The sequence below is a fragment of the Aspergillus melleus genome, assembly GCF_016097325.1.
Source record: "Aspergillus melleus strain CBS 546.65 chromosome Unknown contig3, whole genome shotgun sequence".
Classification (NCBI taxonomy): Eukaryota; Fungi; Ascomycota; class Eurotiomycetes; order Eurotiales; family Aspergillaceae; genus Aspergillus; species Aspergillus melleus.
This window is the reverse complement of record NW_025763372.1, coordinates 3,389,593-3,415,361: the sequence shown is the minus strand read 5'-3', so window position 1 is coordinate 3,415,361 and position 25,769 is coordinate 3,389,593. Positions and strand designations below refer to the sequence as shown.

Here is a 25,769-nt window from a genome sequence, read left to right as displayed (position 1 = left end):
TTGAGACCAACCAGAGAGAGAGACCGGGTATGAAGGGAGGGAGTTTTTTTTTTTTTTTTTTTTTTTTTTTTTTTTTTTTGATTCTGGCTGTTACTTGTATTACCGTCCCAAACAAGTGCAAGGGTAGGTGGAAATCCTTCTCGTGGGAGGTAGGATTCTGACCCGTGCTTTTCCCTTTCAATTGATAACATGATGTGGTCTGATCCAGGGCGGTTCTGAGACGAGCATCTAGCTGTTATATCATCTATCGAGGCGGTAAGGGAGGGCGAGAGCTCAGCATAGAGCCGACTAGTATAGGGACGACCCAAGTCCCCGACACCTTACCGGAGAGAGTATATTCCTGTAACCGAAAGGCCGGACGACTCAGTTGACTGGACGATAGAGAGAATCGGGCCTCCACCGATCCTGCCCACCGACTGCCCAGTGCCCACATCCATGGGCGTGGGCGTGGGCATGGGCATGGCATCGGCGTGGTCGAAAGTGATCCGGCTCACTTGCATCGTTCCCCAGCCCCGATTCCACAGTTTACATTTTAGTGAGGACGCTAGCTCGTCACAAGTGGGCTTGTCTTTGATGTATCCGTATTTCTTTCTCCCGTTATTTTTTAATTGTTCTATTTCATGTCGCGGCGGGCAGAGCGGGATTGACGGTGATGTTAGGTAAGTCATCGACTCCTAGGCCCTCTTGGTAAATTAAATCATTAATTAGTTTCCACCGTCGAGCCAGGAAATCAGTATGGCGTGTTATAGCTTCGCACCCTTCCTTCTGAGGAAAAGGAATCGTCCTTCTCCTACTCCGTCGGCACTTGGGTCAGCGGTAGCATGCCGCCAGGCGGGTGTTTTCTCAGGATTCTACCTAGAGTCCTTCCTTCTAGTTTGCAGGTCACTGGCTAACATGAGCCAACCAATGACAGTACCCATAGGGACCCAGCCAGATGAGGTTCCGATTTCCCCGGGGCCCATATGGCGTTTACGGTTAACCTCTGGCGACTACAGTGGTACCTTCGGGCGAGTCTATGCATCCATCTGTCGAGTGTACACTAGGTTACCGTACAGTACCCAGGCTGTCGGTAACATGGTTACATGACGGGAGACCGCATTACGGTACGAAAGTAACGTTACGCGGGTACCTCCCGGGTACCTGTACCTCTGAAGTGATGAGGTGGATGGATGCAGCTAAGATCCTGGTACTTTGCCGGTACGCCATGGACTGGGCTCTATCGCGGTCTCTCGCTGCATCCACTTTTCTTAGTTGTCCCATCCCATACCTGTGGTTCATCACGGGTCCCACCCGCTTTGGAATTCAAATCCTTTATTTTTTTATTTTTTTTTTATTTTTCTTCTTGTCTGAATTTTTGTTTATATTCCGTATTTTTTGGGTTCCCCTCTCCATATTGCACACCGCTGAATTGAAGTCCTGCTTTAGGTCAACCGTCAACGGCGATCTGCTGGGAAGCAAATCCGTCACGACGAACTTCTTATGTAGGATTGACTGGTAATTATCAGATTCATTAGGTATTTATTCGTTGGATTTTATGTATTATCATTTTTCATTTTTTGAACATTTAAAAAATCATATTTCTCTGGCTTTTGTGATTTGCATTTTAATTTTTGGGCTAATCGGATGTTTTTTCTTTTCTCTATTATTTTAGGTCCTTTTTCCCTTATTATTTCTCGATTTTATATTTTTTTTTTCTCTCTCTTAACTGTTTGTGATCTAGGAAATTATAATAATTCAGCAATCACCAACTTCAACATCTCTGTTGTTCTTTATTAATTTTCCTGTCCTTCCCGGCTTCTTCTTTGTTCTTTCTCTCTCTTCCTTCTCTCTCCCTCTCTCACACCCTCTTAAGTGCAATCCTTCTCTAATAAACACCCTTTCCTGTCCCTCCAGATTTGATCCTTCCTGTACTTCCTTTCTCTCGCCTGGATTGATTCCTACCTTTGGTATATATAATCTCTGTCTATCGCTTTGTAGTAAATATACTACTACTATATTGCCCTCCACGGAACCAGACGGAGACAGGATTTTGCATGAATTAAAATCCCAGTTATACCTCCTTATTTACCTCCCATTGATCTGGATTGCACTTTATTTTTCTTCCTCCCTTTCCCCCGGTTTATTCCCTTCCCCTCTTTCCACCGTGGCTGCTCTAGGGATCAGTGTGTTGACTAGTCCTCCATACCCCAACCCGGTGCATTCCTCTCACCAATATCATTCGCTGTCTGGCTACCATCTTTCCCAACCGACCGGCTCCCTCTCTCACGCCCCGCGTCAAGAGTCTCGGGTTCAGCTGGAGAGAGGGGGCCCCGCGCCATGCCCCCAGTCCCTGCGTCAGTCCATCGAACGAGACTCGGAGCATATGTCGCAGATTTCCTCGGTCTCTGGCCCTTCAGCGGACGATGCACTCCTTCGATCAGACACCCACGCCATTCTCGACAAGAAACGCCCTCGCGTAGAGGACGATTCGCCTGTGGACGGTCGTGACCCCGTGCGTCCGCGGCCTCTTTCGTGGAATCCATCGGCTCCGGTGGAACCCCCGCTGAAATCGACGCAGCTTCGTCCCATCGGCGTTCAATCCATCTTGAACCCCCCTGCTAAACCGGGCTCGATAGCCGCCGCGGGCCCTGTGGAGGCTGCTGCTCGAGAGGCACTGGGGGAACAGGCATCTGTCCGTGCGTCCCACCAGCGACTTCCGTCGTCTCCCTCTGTCCATCTCCCTTCGCCTTCACTACATGCTCGACGGCTGTCTGCCTCTCCCGGAATGAGAAATCGTCAAATGAGTACGCCTCTTTCGCCGTCGGCCCGGTTTGTCAACGCGGGGGCTGGGCTTCCCGGCAAACACAGTGCTTCTCAGTCTCCTCTGGCTCATGAATCACGACCGGGGTTGTACTCGGCGACTCCTACTTCCCCTATGCCTCTGGAGTCGGTTCCCGGGCAGGCTCATCCGGTACCAGCACATCAACAGCCGGTGTCCATGTCAATCCATTCAACCCCAACCTTTCACAGCCGGCGAACGAGTGCGGCTCCCACGCCAAACCTGAGTCCCCAGGAGACGAGCCCTACAACGCCTATTTCCGCCTTCAGTCAGTTTGGCCGGTCGTCTCCGTCGTTGAATGGAATGTCGGGACCGCCCCCTGCGCCACCATTCATGGCCTCATCTTCTCTTACGGCCAAGGACCCGGTGCCTCGCCTTCCATCCGTCGTGGCTGGAACCAGACATGTCGGGGATGATGCGATAACGACGGCAGCGGCAAACACCACAACAACAGCAACAGCAGGCATGGTAGGGTCTCAGACGGAAAACGTTCCTCTGCCTGGGATGATCCCATGCATCCTGGATCTCAAGTCAGGCTCATCCAGCCAGGCCGAGAAGCGGAAAGCCAACAGCGATGCGTCGAGGAGGTTCCGCAACCGGAAGAGGAACGAGATGCAGATGGAGCAAAAGATCACCGCCCAACAAGAGGAGATTCGCAAACAGGCCGAGACTCTCCAGCGACAGACCCAAGAGATCCGGACTCTGATGCAGGAGCGAGACCACTATCGATCGGAGAGGGATTTCTATCGTGAACAGGCCAGCCGACTGGGGCCTGCCGGTCAGGGTTCTTCCCGGCCGGCCTCGCCTCGGGCTTTCCGGTCGTCGGTCGAGAACACGCCCACGGAGCGTGATCACTATATTATAAGAAGAGTAGATGCCCCGGCAGGATCGCATCCAGCCTCGAACACCCCTCCCCTCGGGTCTGCCAGAATGCCGGGAGGCTGGTCCTCTGCGTCGTCGCAGTATCCCTCGTCGGCTATCAGCCACGCCGAACGTGGAGTTCTCGCAGACGAGCACCAGGCCAAGCCGTTGTCTCAATATCCGGGTGCATGGGCTCGTCCTTGAATAGAAGCGTGATATGTCTGTCTCTTCCTCGACATCATCGGATGGGAAGCTCTCCGCCCTCGAAGGGCGACGAAACATCGTTCTGGAGCTTTGATGCTGATACATTTCATTTCCTTGGATATTTTTCTTTCTTATATACTTTCATATCTTGCTTCTTGGTGTTCGGATCTCGATACAAGACTGCATTACTTTCTTATTCTCGCCAGAGGCGAGGACTCCGCTGCATTGGATAGCATTGCTTACAATAGCGCGATCAACCTGGTTGTTGGCGAGTGCATTCGAGCGGGCGCGGAAACACAAAAAGGGGTTCTGCTTTTCTCGTTCTTTTCTCCATCTGGTGATCTAGGCCCATTTCCCTTGGACTTCCGGACTTTTTCTTCTCTTTTATTTTTCTTTCTTTCTTGTCCGGTCATATATTTTGTTCTTTGGGGCACCTCTTTCTTTTTTGTTTCCTTTTGCTATACGCGACTCGACTTAGGAAGGCATTGGGTTTACCAGTGTTGCCAGGCTGGTTGAATTTGCTCGATTCGAGCTACTGGGAAGGCTCTCTGATGTTTAGCTGGTGTTGTTGGCATTTTGTCCTATTTGCATGGTTGCGAACTGATTTAGACAAAACGATGCCATGGGTTTGTTGCTATAGAGTCTGGGCGTCAGGCGAGGCTAGATAGGGAGAGCAAGTCTTCCTTATTTTCTTTTTCTTTCTCTATTTCTGTCTCGCTCGCTGCGCTGACGGCTCATTTGTCTTGCATCCCACTTGGCTTGTGTTATGGTGCGTATCACCATAGACTATGTATTATAAATTCATACGGGGATTCAATTGTTTCTCATCCATTATCCTGACATATAAACTAACATTTCCCGCAAAAGATTAGAGAAGAAGGGCTAGGAATATAAGAAGATAACTTCGCACTGGCGGTGAACACTGAGCAAGCAAAACATGCCAGACGGACCGACGGAGTCGCGTGTCGGCGATATCGGATGACGATCGTTGCTGTTATCAATCAAGTGGAGAGTCGCGATGTAACCTTATGCTAATGTTGGATAGCAGTAGCCAGTAGCATGGATGATGGAATTCAGCCCTTGGTCGCCACTCTTATCGAAGATGAGTCGGGCTTTTCTGCATTCAACTATTCATCCACTAATCCTTCGTGATGCCGGCCATTTTTGTTCCCACGTCTTTCAAACTGCATTGATTATCGATTCACTAGTCTGTCAGCCATCCGTTGTGAAGTGTACTGTACACCGTCAGTTTGCTGAAGATCCCTCCTGTGGACCCAGCCCAGTTTGGGTCCAAATCTATGCCAAACCAACTAAGCATTTAGCGACGGATCTCCGATGCATGTCTTGCGAGGAGAGGAGGTCCGAGTCATTCTGGTTTATTCTCAGACAGCTTTCTTGGTCTCTTCTCTCGTGCAGCTTGCTAGACTTGTTGTTTGTCCAATATATCGTATAGTTATAGGATCAATCGACAGGGAGCCCTAACTCCTGTCCCGAAGAGGGATAACCAGATTTCTCAGGCACCCAGGCACCGACCAACCGACCACCCACGTGGTCCCCGACCAGCCTATCAGCGGCCCGAGTGCCTGAATGCCTGAGGTGCCCAGCCTGACGTGTTCGGCATCAGCCATCCAGGACCCTCGCACAAGGCAAATTAAAACACCGTCATTCTCTCTCTTCTCTTTAATCTCTTGCCTACTTCAGGATGTGGACGGGGAGAATAACCCCCGGTTAGAGCGAACCTAGGCCGTTAGCTCTACAGTATTAATTGCGTTTCCACTTTCCACACTTTCAAGCAACCGCCCCCTTCCGTTCGTCCAATCTCAGTCCGACTCCGGACGGCGTGCTACGCTTCGGCCTGTGATCGACAGGGCCAATTACTCCTGGCTCTTCATTATGAGACGCGCATGATGAGGGGGCCCGTCCTATATGAGGACCGTCTGGTCCGGCAGTCCCGTCGGCGGGCTGTCGTTCGGAAATTTTTTGTTGTAGGTAGTATGGCATTCGCGATGCTGTCGTTGATGCTCTGGATTGGGTATTTCTGGGGGTGAGTTTCCCCTCTTTTTGTGTTTCTTCCTGTTCCTTTCAATTGGGGGTATGTAATTGAGTAACTAGTGGTATGTATTAACATGCATCTAGAGTCTCCGGCTCCTCAGTCGTCCATCAATCCACGGTTTCCTGCAACACCGTGGACCACGGAAATCAATGCTCCCCGCAGATCTCACACCTATGGGGTCAATACTCGCCGTTCTTCTCCCTGGCTAATGAGTCGGCGTTCCCTGCGGACGTGCCAGGCGAGTGTCGACTCACCTTCGCGCAGGTCCTGTCGCGCCACGGGGCCCGGTATCCGACAGAATCCAAGTCGGAGAAGTATGCGCAGCTGATCGCGGCGATCCAGAAGAACGCGACCGCGTTCACGGGCAAGTATGCCTTTCTGGAGAGCTACTCGTACGAGCTGGGCAGCGACAACCTGACCACCTTTGGGGAGAACCAGCTGGTGGACTCGGGGGTTAAGTTTTATCGCCGGTATGCGTCGCTTGCGAGACGGAATGTGCCTTTCATTCGGGCCTCTGGGTCGGATCGCGTGATAGCGTCTGGAGAAAAGTTCATCGAGGGGTTCCAGCAGGCGAAGAGGCGGGATTCTGTCCACCGGGGGGAGGGGAACCAGACGGCGCCGGTGATTAGCGTCGTGATTCCCGAGACGGACGGGTTCAATAACACGCTCGACCATGGGGTCTGCACGGCGTTCGAGGACAGCGAGCTGTCGGATGAAGTGGAGGAGAGGTTCATGGCGGTGTTTGCGCCGGCGATCCGCCGGCGGCTGGAGGCTCGAATTTCGGGGATTAAACTGTCGGACGACGATGTGATCAGTCTGATGGATCTGTGCTCGTTTGAGACGATGGCGGCGACACCTGACGCGAGCGAGCTGTCGCCGTTCTGCGCGCTGTTCAGCCACTCGGAGTGGGTGCAGTTCGACTACTTCCGGTCTCTGAGCAAGTATTATGGCTATGGGGCTGGGAATCCGCTGGGTCCGGCTCAGGGCATTGGGTTCACGAACGAGCTGATTGCCCGGTTGACGAAGAGCCGCGTGCGTGATCATACCAGCACGAATCGGACCCTGGACTCGAGTCCGGCCACGTTCCCCGTGGATGCCGCGTTGTATGCGGACTTCTCGCATGACAACCTGATGGTGTCGGCTTTCTTTGCGCTGGGGTTGTATAACGGCACCAAACCTCTGTCTCAGACGGAAGTGCAGAGCATCAAGGAGACCGATGGATACTCGTCCGCTTGGTTGGTTCCGTTCGGGGCTCGCGCGTATATCGAGGCCATGCAGTGCAGCGGGGAGTCTGATTCCCTGGTGCGTGTGCTTGTCAATGATCGCGTGGTGCCTCTTCATGGCTGCAAGACTGATCGTCTGGGTCGGTGCAAGTTGGAGGACTTTGTTCGGGGGTTGAGCTTTGCTCGTTCTGGGGGGAACTGGGACGAATGTTTTGACTAGATCTGTTGATGGATTTAGATTTGTGGCTAGACAGTGCAATGTATTTACTGACATGTTGTGAGTCTTGCGGTTGCCTTGGTTCAGGTAGCGCTAGCAGAGCACTGGAAGACAGAGGGACTGATATTGAATCATTCACCTGCTCATGACCCTTCGTTCTGTTACAAGCGAGAAGTTCCATTTCACAACCAACGTCTCTTTGATCCTCGCTCCCTCTCTGCCTCTCCCCCACCTCCTTCATCCATCTCCTCCCACCTCTCCTCTTCTCCACAGCCAAAATGACCTCTTCTCGTCAAGAAATCCCCCTAACCAGCCCCCGCCGCTCCAACTTCACCGAATCCACCTCCAAACCGATCATCGTGATCGTGAGCCCGACCACCCCAGCAGTCTCAGAAGCAGACTCACCACCATCTTCTCCATCCTCGCAGGAACCATCTTCCCCTCCCCCGGCCCGCCGCTCATCCTACACCTCCCTCCTGGCGAAGATCTCTCGAGACGCACATATCCTAACCATTACCTCGCTCGAGTCCCTCGAAGAAACACTGACCCAGCACGGTCCCAAAATCGCCGGCTTCATCATCTCCTCGACGGCAATCCTCCATCCAATCCATCATGCACTCGCCATGCGTCTCGCTGAGCTCGCACACAACAACCACACAGAACCCCCCACCAACCCACCCACTACCTCAGCCTCTAACCCCACCCCCTCCTCAAAAGAAGAAGGCTCAGAAAGAGGCAGAAGAATCTACACAATCATCTTCGCGCTCTCCTTCGCCAGCACCGCCATCTCCACCCCCCTCCTCTTCGCCTCCTTCATGCGCACCATCTTCCACCTCCCCTGGCGTCTCAGCGGGATGACGAACCAGAAAGTGAAAACGAAGCTGCGCGCCTCCGTGCTCCGCAAACTGGGACAGCGGGTCTACCGCGTACGATACTGCTTCCGGAGCGTGTTTTTGCGGAATGTGAAGTTGGCGGATAAGGTTGTTGTTGCGACGGGGGAGTTTCCGGTGGGTGGGCAACGGGTTTCGACTACTAGTATGGGTGTGGATGTGGCTTTTTGGTTGGGGGATGGGAGTGGGGATTTTGATGATGATGATGGAGATGAAGATGGGTATGGAGAGGGAGGGGATGGGACTGAGACGGCGAGTACGGATGAGGAGATGGAGGAGGATTGGCAGAGTGAGGAGAGTGAGGGGACGGCTGTGGGGGGTGATTTTGGGGATGGGTATTCGTTTCTCGGGGAGGAGGGTGAGTATCTTCAGGGCGGTTCTGCTGATCTTGTGGTGAACGGGGATGGGGATGCAGCGATGCAGGTGGACGAGGACGCCGGGTTTCTGGCTGATGTGGAGGATAACGAGGTGGATGGGTTGGATGTTCATCCTATCGTCACTACTACGTTTGTTGTTGGCAATCATGTCAACAGCGGCAGTGTCAACATGAACAACGGGGCCCATCAAGTCGACGACGTCTTCTCAGACAACAGCACCTTCTTGAGTCCAACTTCCCTCCTCACGAACAGTCCTGCTGCTACCGTCTCCACGCCTGCCACCACAACCGTGGCATCATCCTTCGAGGAAGACGACGAGGAGGACGATGATGACGAAGAAGCTGAAACCGCACTCGCCGCCGGCACCATCATCCAAACCATCGAAGGAGAAGAAGACCTAGACGACTCCGAGGACTTGGACATGGACTTCAACCTATCCACCACTCATATCCACGCGCACATCACCAACCACAACAACAACAACAACAACCCATCCCTCAACCTCCTCCACGCAACCAACTACGCCCTCAACCTCACCACCCCCAACACCACTGGCAACTATGACTCAGATAACAACGAAGAAAACATAACCCCACCACCCCCCCTCCACCCAACCGACACCGACTGGGTCCCCTCCGACGACGAAGGCACCAGCGTGGACCTCTGCTGCGCAGACAGCCCGATCGTGATCCACGAGTTCAAGCGAACCGTCCTGCGCGACGACGGCGTGCAAGAGAAGGTGCCGTGCGGGTATGTCGGGTTCGTGGGCCATGTTGATGATAGTCGGTCAATGAGTACGTTGATTTTGGGGATGTGTGCGGTGCCGAAACTTGTTGAGGATCCATCTGGTTAATCATTTGGTTCGGTCGATGGATGGATGGATGTGTCTTGCTTCTAGGAATGGGAGTGGACCGTGTTGATGCGGTTGGATTGTAATGTGAGAAGGGTTTTATGTGGATTGGCTGGAGAGAAAGTGGTTGAACTAGTTACGGGTGATAGAAATTGATTGATGGGGTTGATATTGACGAAAGAAAAGAACAGGAAAGATCTAACTAGTTGAGAAAGAAAGACAGAAGTCGTCTAGAAAAGAGATCAAGTGAGGTGGAATGACCATAATACTAAGAATCAAATGCATGCAATGATAAGGACACATGAACATTTCCAAATATAACCTAACCAAGATCAACCAGCCAACTCACTCATCACAGCACAACCACCTACTCTATTTATCATACAAAGAACCACGCAGAGAGACATCAAGACAGACCTCCCGACCACTACCCAGCATCCAGAATAAGATCCATACATCTAATTCCCATCCTCTTTCTTACTCTCCTCCCCCGAGGAAAGCGAAGCAGAAGGCGAAGGCGTAGTCGAAGGCAACCTCCTCTGGCTTTTATTCCCGTACGCTATAAACCCAATCATCAGTAATCAATAGCCATAGCCAGCGCAATTCAACCCGAAGGTAACTTCCGTCCGAAGACAAACACAAACACACCTCGGGTAGCACAACAGGGGAGCAGAAAATGCAAGTGAGATAGCAGAAGTAATAAACGATATAATGAGTAGAGGGTAGAAAGCAGAATGTAAAGGGTAAAATAGGGAGGGGGGGAGGGAGAAACCATACTTCTCTCAAAAAGCATATAAGACGTATACATCAAGATCGGCAATGCCACGATCGTCGAAAGCCATCTATATTGCATCAGTCGTCCAGCTCAATCCTTCATGGTTTTTCTTTTTCCCCTGGTCTTCTCTTCCTCTGCATCGCGCATCCATGTTAAATAGAGACCGCTTTCAACGAACAAGCACGCAAGAAAGCAACTAAGCAGAAGAGTCTGCCTTCCTTTTCCCTTCCATCCCAATGCAAAACAGAACTCCCCACATAAAACACACCCAGAAAGGGGGTAAAAGAGAAGAGGGGAAAAAAGGACTCACCGCCTAGCAGCAACCTTATACTCCTTCGTCTGCCGAATATCCTGGACAGGACGAGGGCGCGTCGTCGGACGCTGATAGTTGTGCGGATCCATGATGACGCGCCGTTGCGGGGGTTGGTTTTGTTGGTTGGACATGATTATCCTTCCACTCTCGATATACTATCTCTTTTAGATTGGTATGTTGAGGACTCAGAATGATTTGGCCGATGTGTACTAGTTGATTGAGTTACGAAAAGTGTGTAGGGAGTTGTATAGAAGGAAAAGTGGAGGTCGGGAAAAGTTCAGGTCAGGTGAGTGGAGATGGTTGGTGCCTTGATGCCTTAAGGCAATCATAGATTTGGATGCCACCGAGACAGACTATCTACTTTGCGGTCAATCAGCCGGGTTAATGGACTCTTTTTCAAAAGACAATCCCCAATCTCATTTATATAAAGATCCAGCTAACGTTACATATATAGCCAAGATGCTTCTCATGTGAAGAAAAGAACCCAAAAGATGTATAGATAGACACAAGATCTGAAAACAGAGCAGAAAAAGAACAAACTGATCTCACAGCTGTGATGCAAAACGAGAAACAGAAATGAAGGTGAAAAGCAGCCCGATTCGAAGGCAATAGAATACAGTACAATTGATCCCAGAATTATATGTCGTCGTGGTCTTTCATCTTCCATTCTTTCCGATGCTTGTTGAGTCTTTCTTTTCTGGTTCTGAGTTTTCTCAAGTTTCCCCTGGGGTTACTTGGTTTTTTGGTCGTTTAACTTTTTTTTATCTTTGGTTTTTGGTTTGGCTGTCTTCCTGGAGAATGGCGCGCGCCGCTCGATTTGATCCCTGGAAGGTCCAATGAACTAATCATGGCCCGGTCACCGGCGATTACACGAAGGATGGGACCCGTTGTACTCGATCTCAGGTATAAGATCATTTTTCACATGCTGGCTCTGCCCGTCTGCGTCAGCCATTGTGGAATCACTTATACTCTTCAGCGAAGCACGTTTCCCTCATCCTCGTTGTCTTTGTCAAATCTCTGGGTCTTCGCGCTGGCTGTTTGGTCTTGTTTGATTGACCAGTTACCGTTTTTCCGCGGGAGATTGCCAATTAAACGATTGCATGCCGCTCGAGTCGTTGATCCCCGGGAGGTCCAAGAAACAAGTTCGGCCCAGTCACCGGGTGATCTCACGAGGAGCTGGCGTTGAAAGAAAGGAAAGATGTAGACAAACGATCGACAAGAGATAAGAAATACAGATAGAAAAGAAAAAGATGAAAGAACAAAACTCCAGCCCACACCGGGGCAGTCTGACTTTCACGCTATGCTTAAACAAACAGATTGCTCCAAGGAGCCGCCCCGAAACGCCCAAGCCATAGAGCCGAAAGTAAACAAGCAAACAAGTAAAATGTAAACAGTAAAAGAAAAGACAGAACAGACAAAAACAGTGTATAAACAAAACAAAAGGCAGAAGGCCCATCACTGGGCCTCCTCCGGAGTCCCCTCCGCCCGCTTCTTGCGTGCGTTAGCACGCCGGGCCCTCTCCTGTGCATGGTTCTCGAATTCAGCCATCAAAGCTGCCGCAGCGCGGCGGCGAGGCCGAGATGATGACCCATGCCCAGGAGAGGCCTGCGGAGGGTTCTCCGGAGTGGCGGCTTCTGCCACCCCCTCGCTGGTGTCGGGTTGCTTGGGGGTGGCAGGCTGCCGAAGCTTAAGCTTCGGCTGCTGTTTGTGCTTGTTCTTGAAGGATAGGGTTAGCCGCGTGGGCTCGGTGGGCTGACCCTGTCCTTCGCCGCCCGAGGCCTCTTGATGGACCTTCTGCCTTTTGTTAGCCTTACCCGGCTGCCCACCAGCCTCCTCAGAAGGACGCTTTTTGGTTTCAGTTTTGGCTTCGTGGGCAGCCGGGCGAGGCATCTTCAAGATGAGGTTGGGCCTGGCCGGCCCAGCGGGAGTGGCGGCCGGCTCAGGCCCAGCCTGGACCTCCGAGTTCCCTCCTCCGATTCGACTACGGCGCTTGGGTGACTCGACCGACGCCCCGAACCCTTCAACGTGTCTTCTCTTGCGAGAGGACCTGGTGGCTTTTTCGGTGGGTGGGTTCGGAGCACCGGCCGAGTCGTACTCTTCAATGAGTCCCCGGATCTCCGCCGTGGACATGTGGCGGTCCACGGGGATGTGCCGCAGCCGGGCCTCTTCGCGCGCCCTGATCTTGGCTTTTTCTTCGTCGATATTCTCGACGGAGAAGGGCGCGCCGAAGGCACGGGGGAGATTGCGCTCCCCCATGCGGGGAGGGAACCCGAAGATCCGATCCCTCTCTGCCTGCTCGTCCGACTTCAATCTCAAGGGGGGCTGAGGGAGCCCCCCGTCCCCATATGTATTGTTGGGGCGGTACCAGTGGTATCCTGTGGAGACTACCACCACCTCCTCGCCGAAATCATTAGTTTGGCCTGTGTATATCCAACCGTCTTTGTCAGCTTCTAGTTTAGACGGCAGCGATTGGGGATGCATACTGTCGGCCCCCTTTGCTGCCTCCTCCTTTTTGGCCTTTACCCCCCCTGCCGGCGCCGCCGATGATGTCTTGGTTGGTTTGGCCCGTCGAGCTTTCGCCTTGCGAGGTTTGGCCTTACCGGCCCTGGCTCGGGCCGGTTTGGGCTTAATGGCCTTAGGCTTGGTGACCGTTTCGGCCTCGGCCTTTTCCTCGCAAGACAAAGGCTCGACGGGGCCCGACAAGTTCCCCGAGGAGTTGAGGTCGTGCGTTTGGCGGAAAGAGTTACGCATCTCCTCGAGGAACTTGTCGTCTTCGGATTCTTGAGCGTCTGGGTGCGCAACTAAGACATCATCAGCGACGCTGATGAGCCGCATGACGATGTCGACTCTCTCGGTCGACAATTCGGTCAAAGCGACCGGTGCATAAGGCACTGGAGTGTGGGTTTTCGGGGCAGGGGGGGTTGGCGTATAGGAGGCCATGGCGGAATGAATCGGCGAGGAGGCTGTTGAAGCCGGACGAGCAGGAGCGGAGTGATTTGGAGCAGGAGTTGAGGTAGAATTTATTGAGGGGGGGCGAGTTGGGAGCGAAGGGGATACAGCAGAATGGGCTACAGCAGAAGGTGCTGGCGTTGGATGGGATGGGGCAGAAGTAATTTGGGTCAAGGCCGATCCATCGTCGGCAGAGTGCTTCTTCTTCCTCTTCTTGTTCTGATGGGCATCGGCCTTCTCAGTAGGGCCATCAGTTGGTTTGGCGTTGGCATCAACCATGTCAGCATCATTGCCGTTGGTGGTGGGCTCTTCCTTGGCAGCAGGAGTCCTGGTTCTCTTGCGCTGGAAGCGACGCTCGGATTCGATTGATTCCATAGCCCGGACAGTGGGCTTTCTGGTGCGTCCTGAAGTGCGCGCACCGGTAGAAGTGCTCGTCGCAAAACTGGTTGGGGAGGTGGGTCCGTCCACTTGACCGTCATGACCGAAGTTATGGCCGTACATGTCAGGGGTGTACTCAAAATCGTAGTTTTCGCTGAAGCTATCTCCGTAGACATGCACAGGAGTGCCCTCAACGCTTTCAGCAATCTCATGGTCGTAGGAATGTCTAGGAGTGCCCAGCGCGACCGGCAAAACCGACTCCAGCGCTTTGCGACCCACGTTCAAAGTGATGGTATTGCTCATTGGGCGCCTGTTGGCACGAGAGCTGCCCTTGACAGAGCCTCCAACGCCAGAAGGGACGGAATCAATGTCCATGGCATCGCCAGAGGGGGTGGATTGTTCATGCATCTGGCTGGCAAGATCCGCGACCGACTTGCGGGTGCGGCGAGTGGAAGAATTGATGGGGGTGAAGCCACGTGACGGCCCGGGAGTGACGGGCTTGTCTTTGCCCAACTTCGCGTTGGAGCTGGGGGCCGGAGTGGCCTGAGAGACAGCAAGTGGAGTGGAATTCACGGTGGAAGAGGTATTTAAATCCTGCTGAGAGGTGCTCTTGGGCTTACGGTCGGCCTTGGTGGACCGCGGGGTTGACGCACGCGAAGAAGCAGTAAGCTGAGGCTTGGAATCCTGATTCCCAGAGCCGTTCGTTTTGGCAGGCAGGGACTTTCGCGTCCTGCGTCTGCCCGAAAAAGAAGACCCGTGAGAAGAGGTATTGGAATCCGATTTGTTTGGATCGGTCAAGTCGGCTTGCGATGCTAATGACTTTCGTCGATCTTGCGTTTTCTTCAAGAACGAATGGAGAGTTGATTGAGACTGTATTCGGGTCAGTCTCCAGTCTATGCGAGCAGGAAGCATCGCTAAGAGGAAGTTTACTTACCACTTGGGGTTCGTTGCTCAGCTTGTCGGAATGAGAGGTTCGATTTCGATTACTCTTCTGAGTATCTGTAGATTGAGACTGTGGCCATGTTATTCCCCAGTCGATGCAAGAGCAATGGGCGACCGAGTATCGCCATAGAAGTCACTGGGGTCTACATACGGCTTGAGCTTCCTTGCTCAGCTTGTCAAGATTAGAATATTGATCCTGAGTGATTTCGTGAGATGAATGGGTGGATTCGGACTGTGTCACGTTAGCTTACAATCGAGGAGGGAAGGCCGCGAGCGACCAGCATTGGCATGGTAGCCACAAAGTACTTACTGTTTGATCTTCTGTGCTCGGCTTGTCAGAGTGTGAATTTGGATTTAGATTACTTTTCTGAGAAGTATCAAAGGATTTGGCTAAGCCAGAAGAAAGATCTTTGCTTTCTGAGAGGTTGATGGATCTGTTGCCCTCGGAAGACAATGACCCTCGTCTCCGTCGACGTTTGGTCGAGGGCAGGGTCTCTTCAAAGGAAGAGTGGATGGGAGTAGTAGGTAGAGAATATGAGCGTGATGGATTAGATGAAGTATTAGAAAGCTGTAAATCTGGGAACCTGGCTGATCGGCGCGAGGCACGAGAGGAGCTGCGTTTGTTTTGGTTCTGATGTCGCGAGAGTTAGAAGGATTGTGGTGTGTGGGAGAAAGAGGAAGAGGGGGAAAAGAGAGGAAGAAGAAAAACTGACTGAGGCAGAGGGCTCGAGCAAGGAATTGGCGGGAGATCCCGGCTCCTGGGTGACAGAAGCTCTTCCAACCACTGGAATATGATTAGCATTCACTGCTTGAAGGGGCTTTCTGCGTGGAAGAAGACGTTCATGAGGCTTGATCAGGGCAACCCTATACATCAAGCCCTAAACATCCCTCCAGGGCAATGACTGGGCGCAACGAGGGCCTTCTTACTTTTGCCTGGCATGTGACAGCTACAGTCCCTTTTCTGGTATTGGTTCTCTGAGAAAACTATAGGAAGCTTCCGCTATAAACTGATTCCAGCTCCCTGACTTGCAAGTTGTACGGCTCGGCGGACCGGGGAAACAGTAGGACAACGACAGCCCAATCACTTCTTCCTCCTACTTCTTCCCACTCCTGCCTCAACCGTTTCCTTATCTCAGGGTATTTGGTTTAAGATTATTCGGAATATGGAGGTGTCCTGTCAATATGCGCTTCGCCGTTAGCCAGTGAATCTAACAAGGACGGCCCATTTGGAAACGAGGACAAAACAGGAGTAGAGACCTCCCGTCAGTGAGAAAACTTATGACGCAAGCGAGAACAAGGGGCGATCGCAAGCACAATAGTAATCACACCTACCAGTGAACCCTATTCCCAGTGGATATTATGACCAGAACAACCTCCAACCCAGAATATAGGGTATGAAATCACAGCGTGGCCCGTTCGGTGAAGCGGAAGACGAGAGTCGGCACGTCAGGACTTTGCATGCGCAGGGGTTACTCCCAGGGTAAAAAGGACGCGATGTCGGACATTTTGCGGCGATGCGAAGGCGACTATCTAAACGATCGAGGACCGAACGGAGCGTCGCAGGGAATGGGGAAGCCGTCAAAGCGATCGAGGAGCGAGGCAGAATTGTTTGGCAGGCCAACTTGAAGATGCCGGGAAATTAGGGCTTGCAAAGGCGGATGGCCGGTCACTGGACCGCGGCTTGCCCCAAAGCCGCCGGCGCTTATCTTAGCGCTTCTTCCGCCTTTTGGCATCCAAAGCGGCCGATCGGGTCATCCTCCGGAACCTCTTGTTTGGCCGCAATCGCCCTAGATCCCTCATTTGGTTTCCATTGTCTCTTCCCTTTCGGTTTTTTGCCATTCCCCGTCAAGATGCAGCTTTGGCACACTCTTCTCCAGCTCGGTCTGCTGGCTTCGACTGCAGTTCCGACCGGCGCGGCTTCCTGGGGATTTACTGATGCCACCGTGTCAGTTCACACCAAGGGCGCTGGGGTTGGTTCGGGGTCGAAGGACGAGTAAGTTGACTAGGCTCTGTGATGGCAGCTATTCTGTTATATCTGTCCTCTAAACTAATCATTGTCTTGCAATTGATAGTATTCCCGACAACAAGGCCCTCACCAAGCCGATTTCGCTCGGCGGCGCGGACACCCTCAAAGTCACCCTGACCACCCAGGAAGGCCGATCCGCTAAACGCGCCCATCAAGTGTTCCTCCTTCTGCAGGACCCGGAAACTGGCCTCGACATTTCGTATCCGTTCAATGTGAAAGAGAATGGCAAGTCGAGACTGGAGCTGGTAAGACGGGCTGGAACAATTACATTGTCTTGGATGGCAGCTAAACGTCGCTTTAGACCCAGAAAGACCTTCCGGTCCAATTCCTTTCCGTTTCCGAGCCCGTCGACGCACGATTCCTTGTCGGCTCTTTCGGCAGCTCTGAGGCTTACAATGGAGCTGCGTTCCCTCTGCTGGTCACCCACGACCCCGATGTTCCAGTCCCTACGGTCGAGACCTCGAGATACGGCAAGCTTCCTGAAATCCACCACATCTTCAAGAGCGATCCTCAGAGCCCGCCCGTTGTGATTACGCTGGCTTTTGTCGGCACCGTGCTTGCTGCTTTCCCTGTTTTGGCAGTCTTGGTGAGTGTCCATGTAGTATCTATAATGTTTGTGTTTGTTGAGCGCTATCTAACTAGTCCTCTATTAGTGGCTTTTCCTCGGCGCCAATGTCAGTCATCTCCCTACCGCTCTCAAATCGGCCCCTCTCCCTCACGCCGTGTTCCTCGGATCGCTTGTCGGGCTCGAGGGAATCTTCTTCCTGTACTATACTTCATGGAACCTCTTCCAGATTCTCCCCGCCGTCGCCGCGGTTGGCACGGTCGCATTCATCAGCGGAAGCCGTGCATTGGGCGAGGTCCAGGGCCGACGCCTTGCGGGTCTTCGGTAAATTCGTCCGGTACTGAATTTGCCGGCAGTTTGTCAGGACTGTCACTTCGCGACTGTCTTGCGCGATCTGTCTTCATGTACGAGTCTCCATATCTGCGCATGTATAGAAAATGTGGCAGATGAACCAAATCAAGATGAACATTAGTAGCTATTCCATGAACCATTCCAATTCTAGCGCCAAACTACAAAGTAAACAAACTGAGCGCTGCGTCGAACCTGACGTCACCCGCGCGGCTACGTGTCGACCAATCGGGCTAGCGTGGCGGCTGCTCTGCAGAAGATGGAGGAGCTTCTCCGAGATGCGGTCTTCAAACTGTCCAGCAAGTCCCGTCTTTTCAAATACACCACCCCTTGCTCTAGAGAATCATAGGCAAACCTGAACAATGGGCGCATCATCTTCGAAACCCGTGAAATCGGCCGCTCAGGCTGCCACGCGCCGTCAATATCCCAAGAAACCTTCTGCTCCAACCTCCGCTCCCTCCTCCGCTCCAACGCCGCCACCAAAGACTCGCAAAGAACCGGAGACAAGTCATGCTGGACCGACATATCACTCTAAGGAACGGCCGTCTCTAGTGAAATCCAACGGTACGTTATATTAACCATCGCTCGTGACCTCGATCATACCACCCCACAAGATCCCGGAAACAACGGGGCAGCGATGAGACACATTGCCCAGGAACCAGATGCTAATCATTGATAAATCCCCAATAGCCATCGACATGGACGGCCGTGACCCTGATTTCGCCGCTTCCCTCCGCAGCATTGGACCCGTCAATCCCGTTCCAACGTATTCCCACACCAGCACATTCTCCCCGCAGCCGTCTCAACAGCGCGGGCCGGCACAACCTGCTGTCACTCCGGCATCGAATCCAGCTCTATTGGTCTACCACGCTCGCGAGAAGATGAACAAGGCGGCCAAGTACGAAGTCGAGAACGTCGGTCGGCCGAGCTTCACGGGCCGGGAATTCCTAGATGCGGTGACTATCCGACAGGCGCTGTCGATGCGCGATCGTCAGGGTATCCGACCAGGAGAGATCGAGAGGATCTTGCGGTTGAAGACGGGTGTGGTGGATCGGCTGGGGAAACAGGGCGTTGTGTCGGAGCTCGTGTAAATGGGCCGACCGTGCTAGTGGGCTGACTATATTGTGCATTATCGATCGTGATCATGGCGTTTTCTTTCTTATATGGCCATCTCCTGTATAATATTTGTATATGAAGCTATGAACCTAATCTCTACGAAGGGAACTCGGGTATGGATACTCGGAGTCACCCTGCCATCTACTGTAGTAGTCAAGTGACATCGTGATACCCTAGGCAGTAAGTAGTCTCTGGGCAAACCAGCTGAAATTAACCTGCGGACAGGAAAGCCACCGGAAAAGAGGAGCGATGGCCTCGTCGACTCCTGAAATTCATAGCTACAGTATACAAAACTCAAGTCTTTTAGTTGGTCATTCAGTTGTCGATCATTGATCCACTTAACGAAATTTGTTGCCCTTCTTTTCTCTGGGCTGTCAGCTTAGATGAAATTGAAAGCAATCAAACCAATACGAGAGATCCACCTTGAACAAAAGGCAATTGAACCCCGCGGGCCGACTTATTCTTAGATTGATTACGGACGCCACGGGGCGAGCGACGAGCCCCTTGCATGATTTCCAGGGTCGGTTGTTTTATCTTGTGCTCTCCTGGTCTTGTCCTTCATCTACTCGTGATTTCAGGGCCGCTAACGTCGACCGGCTCGCACCTAAACTTGGGTCGATTGGCGTGATTGCATATCTTGGGACAAGCCCATGGCCTATTGGTTTAGGGTCTACCCAAATATGGAGAACTGGGCTCCTTGAGGCAACTCTAGTTGGTGAAAACGCGAAATGTCAAGGTCAGACTTATCGTTGATAGAAGGGACCCGGGGTCCAATATCGATCAAAGTGTAGGCCTCAGCGCCCAAGAAGAAATTTATGCAATCATACTATGTCTCTTTCCTCAGCTCGTTCGTCTTAATACCACTAGCTTTGTCCAGTAATGCGGACTAAACATGGCACCCTTGTGGTCAACGTGGGGATCGTCTTCCGTTAGCATCAGCACTTGTCTCTTTGCCTCCGTCAGGATGCTACGCTATCGAGCGCCATGATGATCCTTTTCAAAGCTTCGACTGGGTTTTACCGTTGTTTGCCATATGTCTGAAGGCATTTATCGTGTCAATGTTCTCGGCTTTTAGTCATGAGTTGCTATTTTCTCCTCCTTGATGCAGAGACAGTTCGGCCCCCAAATTCTTGTATACTTTTATGTTTCTTTTTTCTTTTCTGCGGCTTTCCTTTTTCTTATCTTGCTCATATATCCCACTCCCTTTTCTCTGTTCTCTCTAGTCCCTGATTCTCTTGGGACCTGAAAGTTGTGGTATCAACAACCCACAAGACAACATCTAAATGACGAAATCCCAACACTGGTCGAGGACCAACCTCATCGCCGCACTTCATATAACTTGTACCATCGCTGCAACAACTACTCACCCTCCGTGGTTCAACGGATACTACGTGCACTATGCGGGTGGCAACACGCAAAGTTCGTCCACACAATACACAACTCTCCTGGTTTCTATCGCACCCAGCTAACAACCATTCTTCAGCCGATACCATCAGCTGTGAAAAGACATCGTCATTCTCCACCTCAGGATCTTACGCCAACTGCTGCGGCACTAAAGGCGAGGAATGTCCCATGCCGACGACCTGTCTCGATCACACGGTGTATATGGATAACGGCGCATACTACAAATGGTATACCCCGAGCAATCCAATTCCCTACACACCATCGGAACAGACATGCATAGATACTAAAACTTCCATCCTATAGCGGCACATCCAGCGAATGCGCCACCATGACCGTCTACGAAACGTACCCGTTCGGCGAACCCTTCGTCAAAAACGTCTTCTGCTGGCCCAACTGGGACGCCAACACCGTCTACCGCCAACTCCCCACCTTCCCGACTGCCACCTCCGCAACAACAGCAACGACATCAGGCCGCACCGCGTCCGCCGGCTCCACGGTCCTCCAAGCAACCGCCAGCAGCACGAGCAGCAGCCACGCCGACTCTGACTCGGGCTCCGACTCCAGCAAATCCACGAACAAGGGCTGGATTGCCGGCGCCGTGGTCGGGCCTGTCTGCGGCATCGCGCTGGGCTTGTTTGGCGTCTGGGTGGGATATCGCAAGGTGCAGAAGGCACGCGCCATGCAGGCTGAGGCGGCGATGGCGTCGCATGCCGCGCAGGCGCAGGCTCAGGCACGGGGTATGCAGGGCAGGTGGTTTCCGCAGGAGGCGTATGGGAGGGGGGTGTATGCGCAGCAGCACGTGGAATTAGATTCATCGAGTGTACATCAGAAACCTTGATGGGTGGGGGGGAGTTGTTTACGATAGAGAAAAGTCAATGTGTGGGCCAGGGAAGGCCTGTTTATATACAGAGTTGATGAAGTGATGATACAGCGTGGATGTCAGATATCCCTATGGACTGGATGGGAAGTTATTTTCAATGTTCTATACCCGTTTTTCATGCAGAGAGTGGCTCGGACACTCCGCATGATATCATGATACAAATGTATTCTAGATAATCTATAAACCAATCTACACAATCGACTAATCGTCCTAGCCGAGGCAAAAGTCCAAGGTCGTGCATTGACTGCAATGTAGAGAGTGGCACAGAGATGGCACTTGGACACCTAAGTTACTCCCATCTATATATCCCAGCACCTATGACCTGAACTTCCAATTGAATCTCAACATCAACCACTACCAAATGTACCTACTGTCTATGTCTATACTACCCACACTACAACCTGGGGTCGTCAACAATATACCCAAAAGGGGAAGCCACACATTGCCCCTTCTCCTCAACCTTCCAGGGTACTCCCTCCACCCTAGGATAGGCAAAGTTGTAAGCTTTCGGCTTACTCCCAATTCAGCAATCCGAGGACTCCTCTCTTTCACCTCCTCGCTTCCCCATTAATCCACGGACAAGCGACTCTCGAATCTCGTCGCCCAGAAAGGCAATCCGACATAGCAACGAGCCCTCAATAGAACCTAGGCTCTATATGAATGGTGGGCTAGAAAGTCTGGTGACAAGACCTTGGATCAAGTGACGGAAAGCACTAGATTCTGATTGATTCAATTCAAGGGGGTTGACTTGGGCAGGTATGAGCGTTGGAATAGATTGGCTCTGGTGAGGCTTATCTAGATCGTTGGGAAACACTGGATTACCAGGTATGGATATCAGATAGGTAGGTAGGTGTGTGTGCGCTTACTCAACTGAGATTAGTCCGTTTTCCATGAGTCAACTATAATCTACACGTGTATGGATAGAATAACCACCACAGTGAGAAGGTATGCACAACTCTATTGTCACCCACCATACCATATCTCAATAGCCGGCCCCAACCGAGCCATCCACAATACCACAGCGAAATAACCCCTCTTCCCGAAGACAAGGGCTAGATCTAGACACATACTTGGCTGATAGATTGCCAACGCATCGCATCCAGCCACGTGAGCATCCTTTCGCGCCGCGCCCAGAACATGCATAGAATTTGTTAGGTAGGTATAGCGGCTAGAAATACGCATACGTCCTATATAGGGATGTAGGTATGTACATGCAAAGGATTGCATGCGTGATATCTGACGACTACAGGAAACTATAATCTTCATAGATTATCTTGATATATCCCATCTGGGTTAGGTAGTCGTTCAAGTAACCCCTTGCATTGGTAAACCCTACTTGATGATGGAACATAACCCAATGACCGGGTGTTAGGCATCGATCTTGTCTACCTATCCTGTGGGTAGATTCGGGCTTTCCATACAAGTCGTTCAAATTTGCTTCTTCTTCTTCTTCTTCTTCTTCTTTTCTGGATATGTTATAGTGTCTATATAGGCCACGGGACAATGCAACTTTAGGTGGACCCGTGACTAAGGTAGGTACCGACTGGATCTGCAAATAGCCTAAAACGGTAATCGTTCGTAGAAACACATCTTCCAATCATAGTCGCAGTTTCGGGTCTGGAAGTTCCGGATGTGTTCGTGTTCTGTAGTTATAGGTAACCTCTGTCCTTATACGAGAGATTCTACTCTGTGACAGAAGTATAGCATCTCTAGTTTGTTATCCTGGGGCACTTGGGCAAAGGCAATGGTTTCCTTGTATTGTTATCTACAGATCTAGTTGGTATGAGGCAAACGTAGGTGTACATTAATTAGTAGCAATGTATCAAGTATGGTTACGCAGTAAAATGTTTTAACTAATTAACTAATCATCGACAATCCCCGTAGTCCAAGGACGAATGGCCATTTACCGCATAAACGCGGTGGGGCACATACATACAATGACTGCCCGCTACTACCACCCCGTACAGACACCCCAGGTTTGATTCGTGCAAGTGCAACTGGTGCCATCTACGACTACCTACATCCTATACGCCACATATCCATACCGAGCAAACCAAATATAGGCCAATGACCTACCTAATACGCTTGACAAACGTCAACCCCGTCCCATGACCTACCTACTCAATCATTTGCTGATACCCCACAACTAAACAGTGTAAGGCGGGCTACTATGTAGACTCGTGATGACGACCTGATGTCATCTCCAATCATCTCAACTACGGTACCTATAAGTCAGGTTCGCCTTGGGAAGTGGGGAGTCGAAGATCAAGGGTGAGAAAAAGTGGGGGCGATCGCTGACTTTCGGTACCCCGGATTTGGGGTGGCTTGGCAGAGAGAGCGGTTTTGGTAATTCCGGTGTCTGGCATTTTACACATTAATGTCCAGCGGACTCTTTTCAGAGAAGAATTCCTAGATGAACGAATTAGGTACTAGTATTATTCCATTCGAGATATTTATACCTCCTCTATTTATTTTAGTCAGAGACACAATTAGTTATCAAACAGTGGGGTATCTGTCATGTGCGATCCACGCTGTCAGATCGGACGCTAACAAGGACGATGATGCATCCTTAGGTAACTTTACTCGTTAGTCTGGGTTAGGCAGTGGGTTTCACCTAGTCAGGGATGATTGGATTGTTGGGTCTGTCAATGCGTTTCTTTTTCCTTTCTGGTTACGAGATGTGCACGCGACATCTGGGTTTGAGTTTTCTTTTGCCTGAGTGGTTGTGATTGGTATTTATTTGGAAGGATGGAAAGATGGATGGTATAACTGAAGAACTAATTCCAGAATAAAATAATAGTGTAGTAGTAGTAGATACAGGGAAATGAAGAGTAACGGTCTAAGAAAATAATACCCCAGTCCAAGTCCATACGATCCCCTGTTCCCCGACACCGGTGGCGCAAAACAGAAAAAGAAAAAGAAGCAGGAAACAAAAATTCAATGATTCGTCGCCCCAAGAGGAAGGATGAGAGAAATCACACGTCATGACGATGATCCCCCAACCCTTTCCCCTCATTCGATCCTGAAATTGAAACCACACCGATAGTATCGCTCGCTATTCCGAAACGCCATGCAATAGAAAAGAAAGATTATGTAAAGTAAGATCGTCGTTAAGATAGATGTTCAAGAAGGCCATCTACCAGGCAGCGTGGCCACCGTCCATGCGCAGATCGCTTCCAGTCATGAACGTGCTGGCATCGCTGAGCAGGAAGACGGCGGCGCCGCGATATTCGTTGGGAGTGGATAGACGACCCAGCATGTTCTGCTTGGGCCATTCGTCGCGACGCTCGGGGTACTCGACGAACAGCTTCTCGACCATAGCGGTGACAATGTAGCCGGGAGAGATGGTGTTGACGCGGATGTTGTACGGGCCCCACTCCATGGCAAGGTTGCGGGAGAGCTGGAGCACGGCGGCCTTGCTAGCGTTGTAGGCCGGGCAGATGAGACCCTAGAGGAGAATTGACTGTTAGGCTGATTTGCAAAAAATGACCAATGACAATGGGGAGGTGGCGTGGTAGGACAGAGACAGAAAAGAAAAAGCGGGGGAAGTCAAGAGACTCAGACCCGTTCCACACAAAATGACAGTGAAGGAAAAGAGGCAGGCAAAGACGAGGAACGTACCCGATTGGCAACGGTGCCACTCATGCTCGCAATCAGAGCGATGCTACCGCCATTTCCAAACCGAATCATCTGCTTGGCAACTGCCTGGGCGGTCATGAACACGCCAGTAACGTTGACCTCAAACATCGTATTGGCGTCCTTGGACGTGTACTCCAACGCCGGAGTCTCCTGCTGGATACCGGCGGCAGCAACCAATCCATCCAGACGACCTTCGGTGTGAGCAATCGATTCGACGACGCTGTTCAACAACTCCGTGTCACGGACGTCAATCCGACGGTAGTTGAGTTCCGTGCCCAATTCCTCGCGCGCACGCTTCTGGATTTCGTAGAATTCCGGGGACTAAGACAGTGCAAATATTAGCAAATCATGCGCCTCTTGTTCCCGGTGGGTTACACAGATCAAGTTGTCTTGGATCACACTCACAGGTTCCTCCAAACGGTCCAAGGCGTATACTCTAGCACCGGCTTCCAAAAGAGCTTCGGCTTGGGTTAGACCAAGGCCACGAGCTGCCCCGGAGACGCAGACAACCTTTCCAGCCAGGCTGAACTCGGGCATTCTGGTCTTGGATCCAAGGCAAGGGCCATCCTGCGCGGCGACAGGGGCGGGAGCAAAGTCATTGGTTTCAATCGAGACAGACATCGTGTTATGTGTGTATGTGTATGAAGAAGTTGGGGGGATCAATGTAGACGATGAGGAAGGAAGAGAGAAAGGACACGAAGAAGTTTCTGGTGTAGTTCAAATAACCAAGTAATAGATGAATGTTTCGAAGAGAGATTCAATTGATGATAGCAACGAAATCATTCCCCCGGACGAGGAGAGTTCTTAAATACTTGAGACCATGGGATATGGGAGGCGTTCCCCAAGGGTAAGGTCGTACTACCTAGATCTCCGGGGAAAGTGGTCATGAGGACTCATGTGAGAGGGTCGATGCCCAAGAAAGGACAAATGCGAGGGCGGGT

The 25,769-nt window shown here is 51.6% G+C and overlaps 9 protein-coding genes across 9 annotated transcripts; 7 read left to right on the top strand and 2 right to left on the bottom strand.

Annotated features, from left to right (window-relative positions):
- Positions 1-2,362: 2,362 nt before the first annotated feature.
- LDX57_006236 (uncharacterized protein) lies at positions 2,363-3,883 on the top strand (the record flags this gene model as incomplete). Its single annotated transcript, XM_046087930.1, has 1 exon — positions 2,363-3,883. One exon carries the CDS (start codon positions 2,363-2,365, stop codon positions 3,881-3,883), a length of 1,521 nt encoding a protein of 506 aa, XP_045943898.1.
- A 93-nt stretch (positions 3,884-3,976) lies between these two features.
- Positions 3,977-4,399, top strand: LDX57_006235 (uncharacterized protein; the record flags this gene model as incomplete). The annotated part of the gene is made up of 1 exon (XM_046087929.1): positions 3,977-4,399. The coding sequence occupies one exon, from the start codon at positions 3,977-3,979 to the stop codon at positions 4,397-4,399; it is 423 nt and encodes a 140-aa protein (XP_045943897.1).
- Positions 4,400-5,512: 1,113 nt separating this feature from the next.
- LDX57_006234 (histidine phosphatase family protein) lies at positions 5,513-8,536 on the top strand. Its single transcript, XM_046087928.1, has 2 exons — positions 5,513-5,927; positions 6,020-8,536. Exons 1-2 carry the CDS (start codon positions 5,788-5,790, stop codon positions 7,377-7,379), a joined length of 1,500 nt encoding a protein of 499 aa, XP_045943896.1. The 5' UTR covers positions 5,513-5,787; the 3' UTR covers positions 7,380-8,536.
- Positions 7,655-9,758, top strand: LDX57_006233 (uncharacterized protein; the record flags this gene model as incomplete). Its single annotated transcript, XM_046087927.1, has 1 exon — positions 7,655-9,758. The coding sequence occupies one exon, from the start codon at positions 7,655-7,657 to the stop codon at positions 9,494-9,496; it is 1,842 nt and encodes a 613-aa protein (XP_045943895.1). The 3' UTR covers positions 9,497-9,758.
- Positions 9,759-12,036: 2,278 nt separating this feature from the next.
- Positions 12,037-15,790, bottom strand: LDX57_006232 (putative GPI-anchored cell surface glycoprotein; the record flags this gene model as incomplete). Its single annotated transcript, XM_046087926.1, has 6 exons — positions 12,037-14,778; positions 14,843-14,920; positions 15,002-15,082; positions 15,161-15,481; positions 15,564-15,634; positions 15,778-15,790. The coding sequence occupies 6 exons, from the start codon at positions 15,788-15,790 to the stop codon at positions 12,037-12,039; spliced, it is 3,306 nt and encodes a 1,101-aa protein (XP_045943894.1).
- An 805-nt stretch (positions 15,791-16,595) lies between these two features.
- LDX57_006231 (putative oligosaccharyltransferase subunit ribophorin II) lies at positions 16,596-18,009 on the top strand. Its single transcript, XM_046087925.1, has 4 exons — positions 16,596-16,843; positions 16,923-17,121; positions 17,178-17,462; positions 17,530-18,009. Exons 1-4 carry the CDS (start codon positions 16,701-16,703, stop codon positions 17,767-17,769), a joined length of 867 nt encoding a protein of 288 aa, XP_045943893.1. The 5' UTR covers positions 16,596-16,700; the 3' UTR covers positions 17,770-18,009.
- Positions 18,010-18,151: 142 nt separating this feature from the next.
- LDX57_006230 (uncharacterized protein) lies at positions 18,152-18,880 on the top strand (the record flags this gene model as incomplete). The annotated part of the gene is made up of 2 exons (XM_046087924.1): positions 18,152-18,353; positions 18,480-18,880. The coding sequence occupies 2 exons, from the start codon at positions 18,152-18,154 to the stop codon at positions 18,878-18,880; spliced, it is 603 nt and encodes a 200-aa protein (XP_045943892.1).
- Positions 18,881-19,842: 962 nt separating this feature from the next.
- Positions 19,843-21,147, top strand: LDX57_006229 (uncharacterized protein; the record flags this gene model as incomplete). Its single annotated transcript, XM_046087923.1, has 3 exons — positions 19,843-20,324; positions 20,389-20,536; positions 20,613-21,147. Exons 1-3 carry the CDS (start codon positions 20,189-20,191, stop codon positions 21,145-21,147), a joined length of 819 nt encoding a protein of 272 aa, XP_045943891.1. The 5' UTR covers positions 19,843-20,188.
- A 3,178-nt stretch (positions 21,148-24,325) lies between these two features.
- LDX57_006228 (putative short chain dehydrogenase) lies at positions 24,326-25,449 on the bottom strand (the record flags this gene model as incomplete). The annotated part of the gene is made up of 3 exons (XM_046087922.1): positions 24,326-24,637; positions 24,811-25,149; positions 25,234-25,449. 3 exons carry the CDS (start codon positions 25,447-25,449, stop codon positions 24,326-24,328), a joined length of 867 nt encoding a protein of 288 aa, XP_045943890.1.
- Between the last annotated feature and the right edge of the window lie 320 nt (positions 25,450-25,769).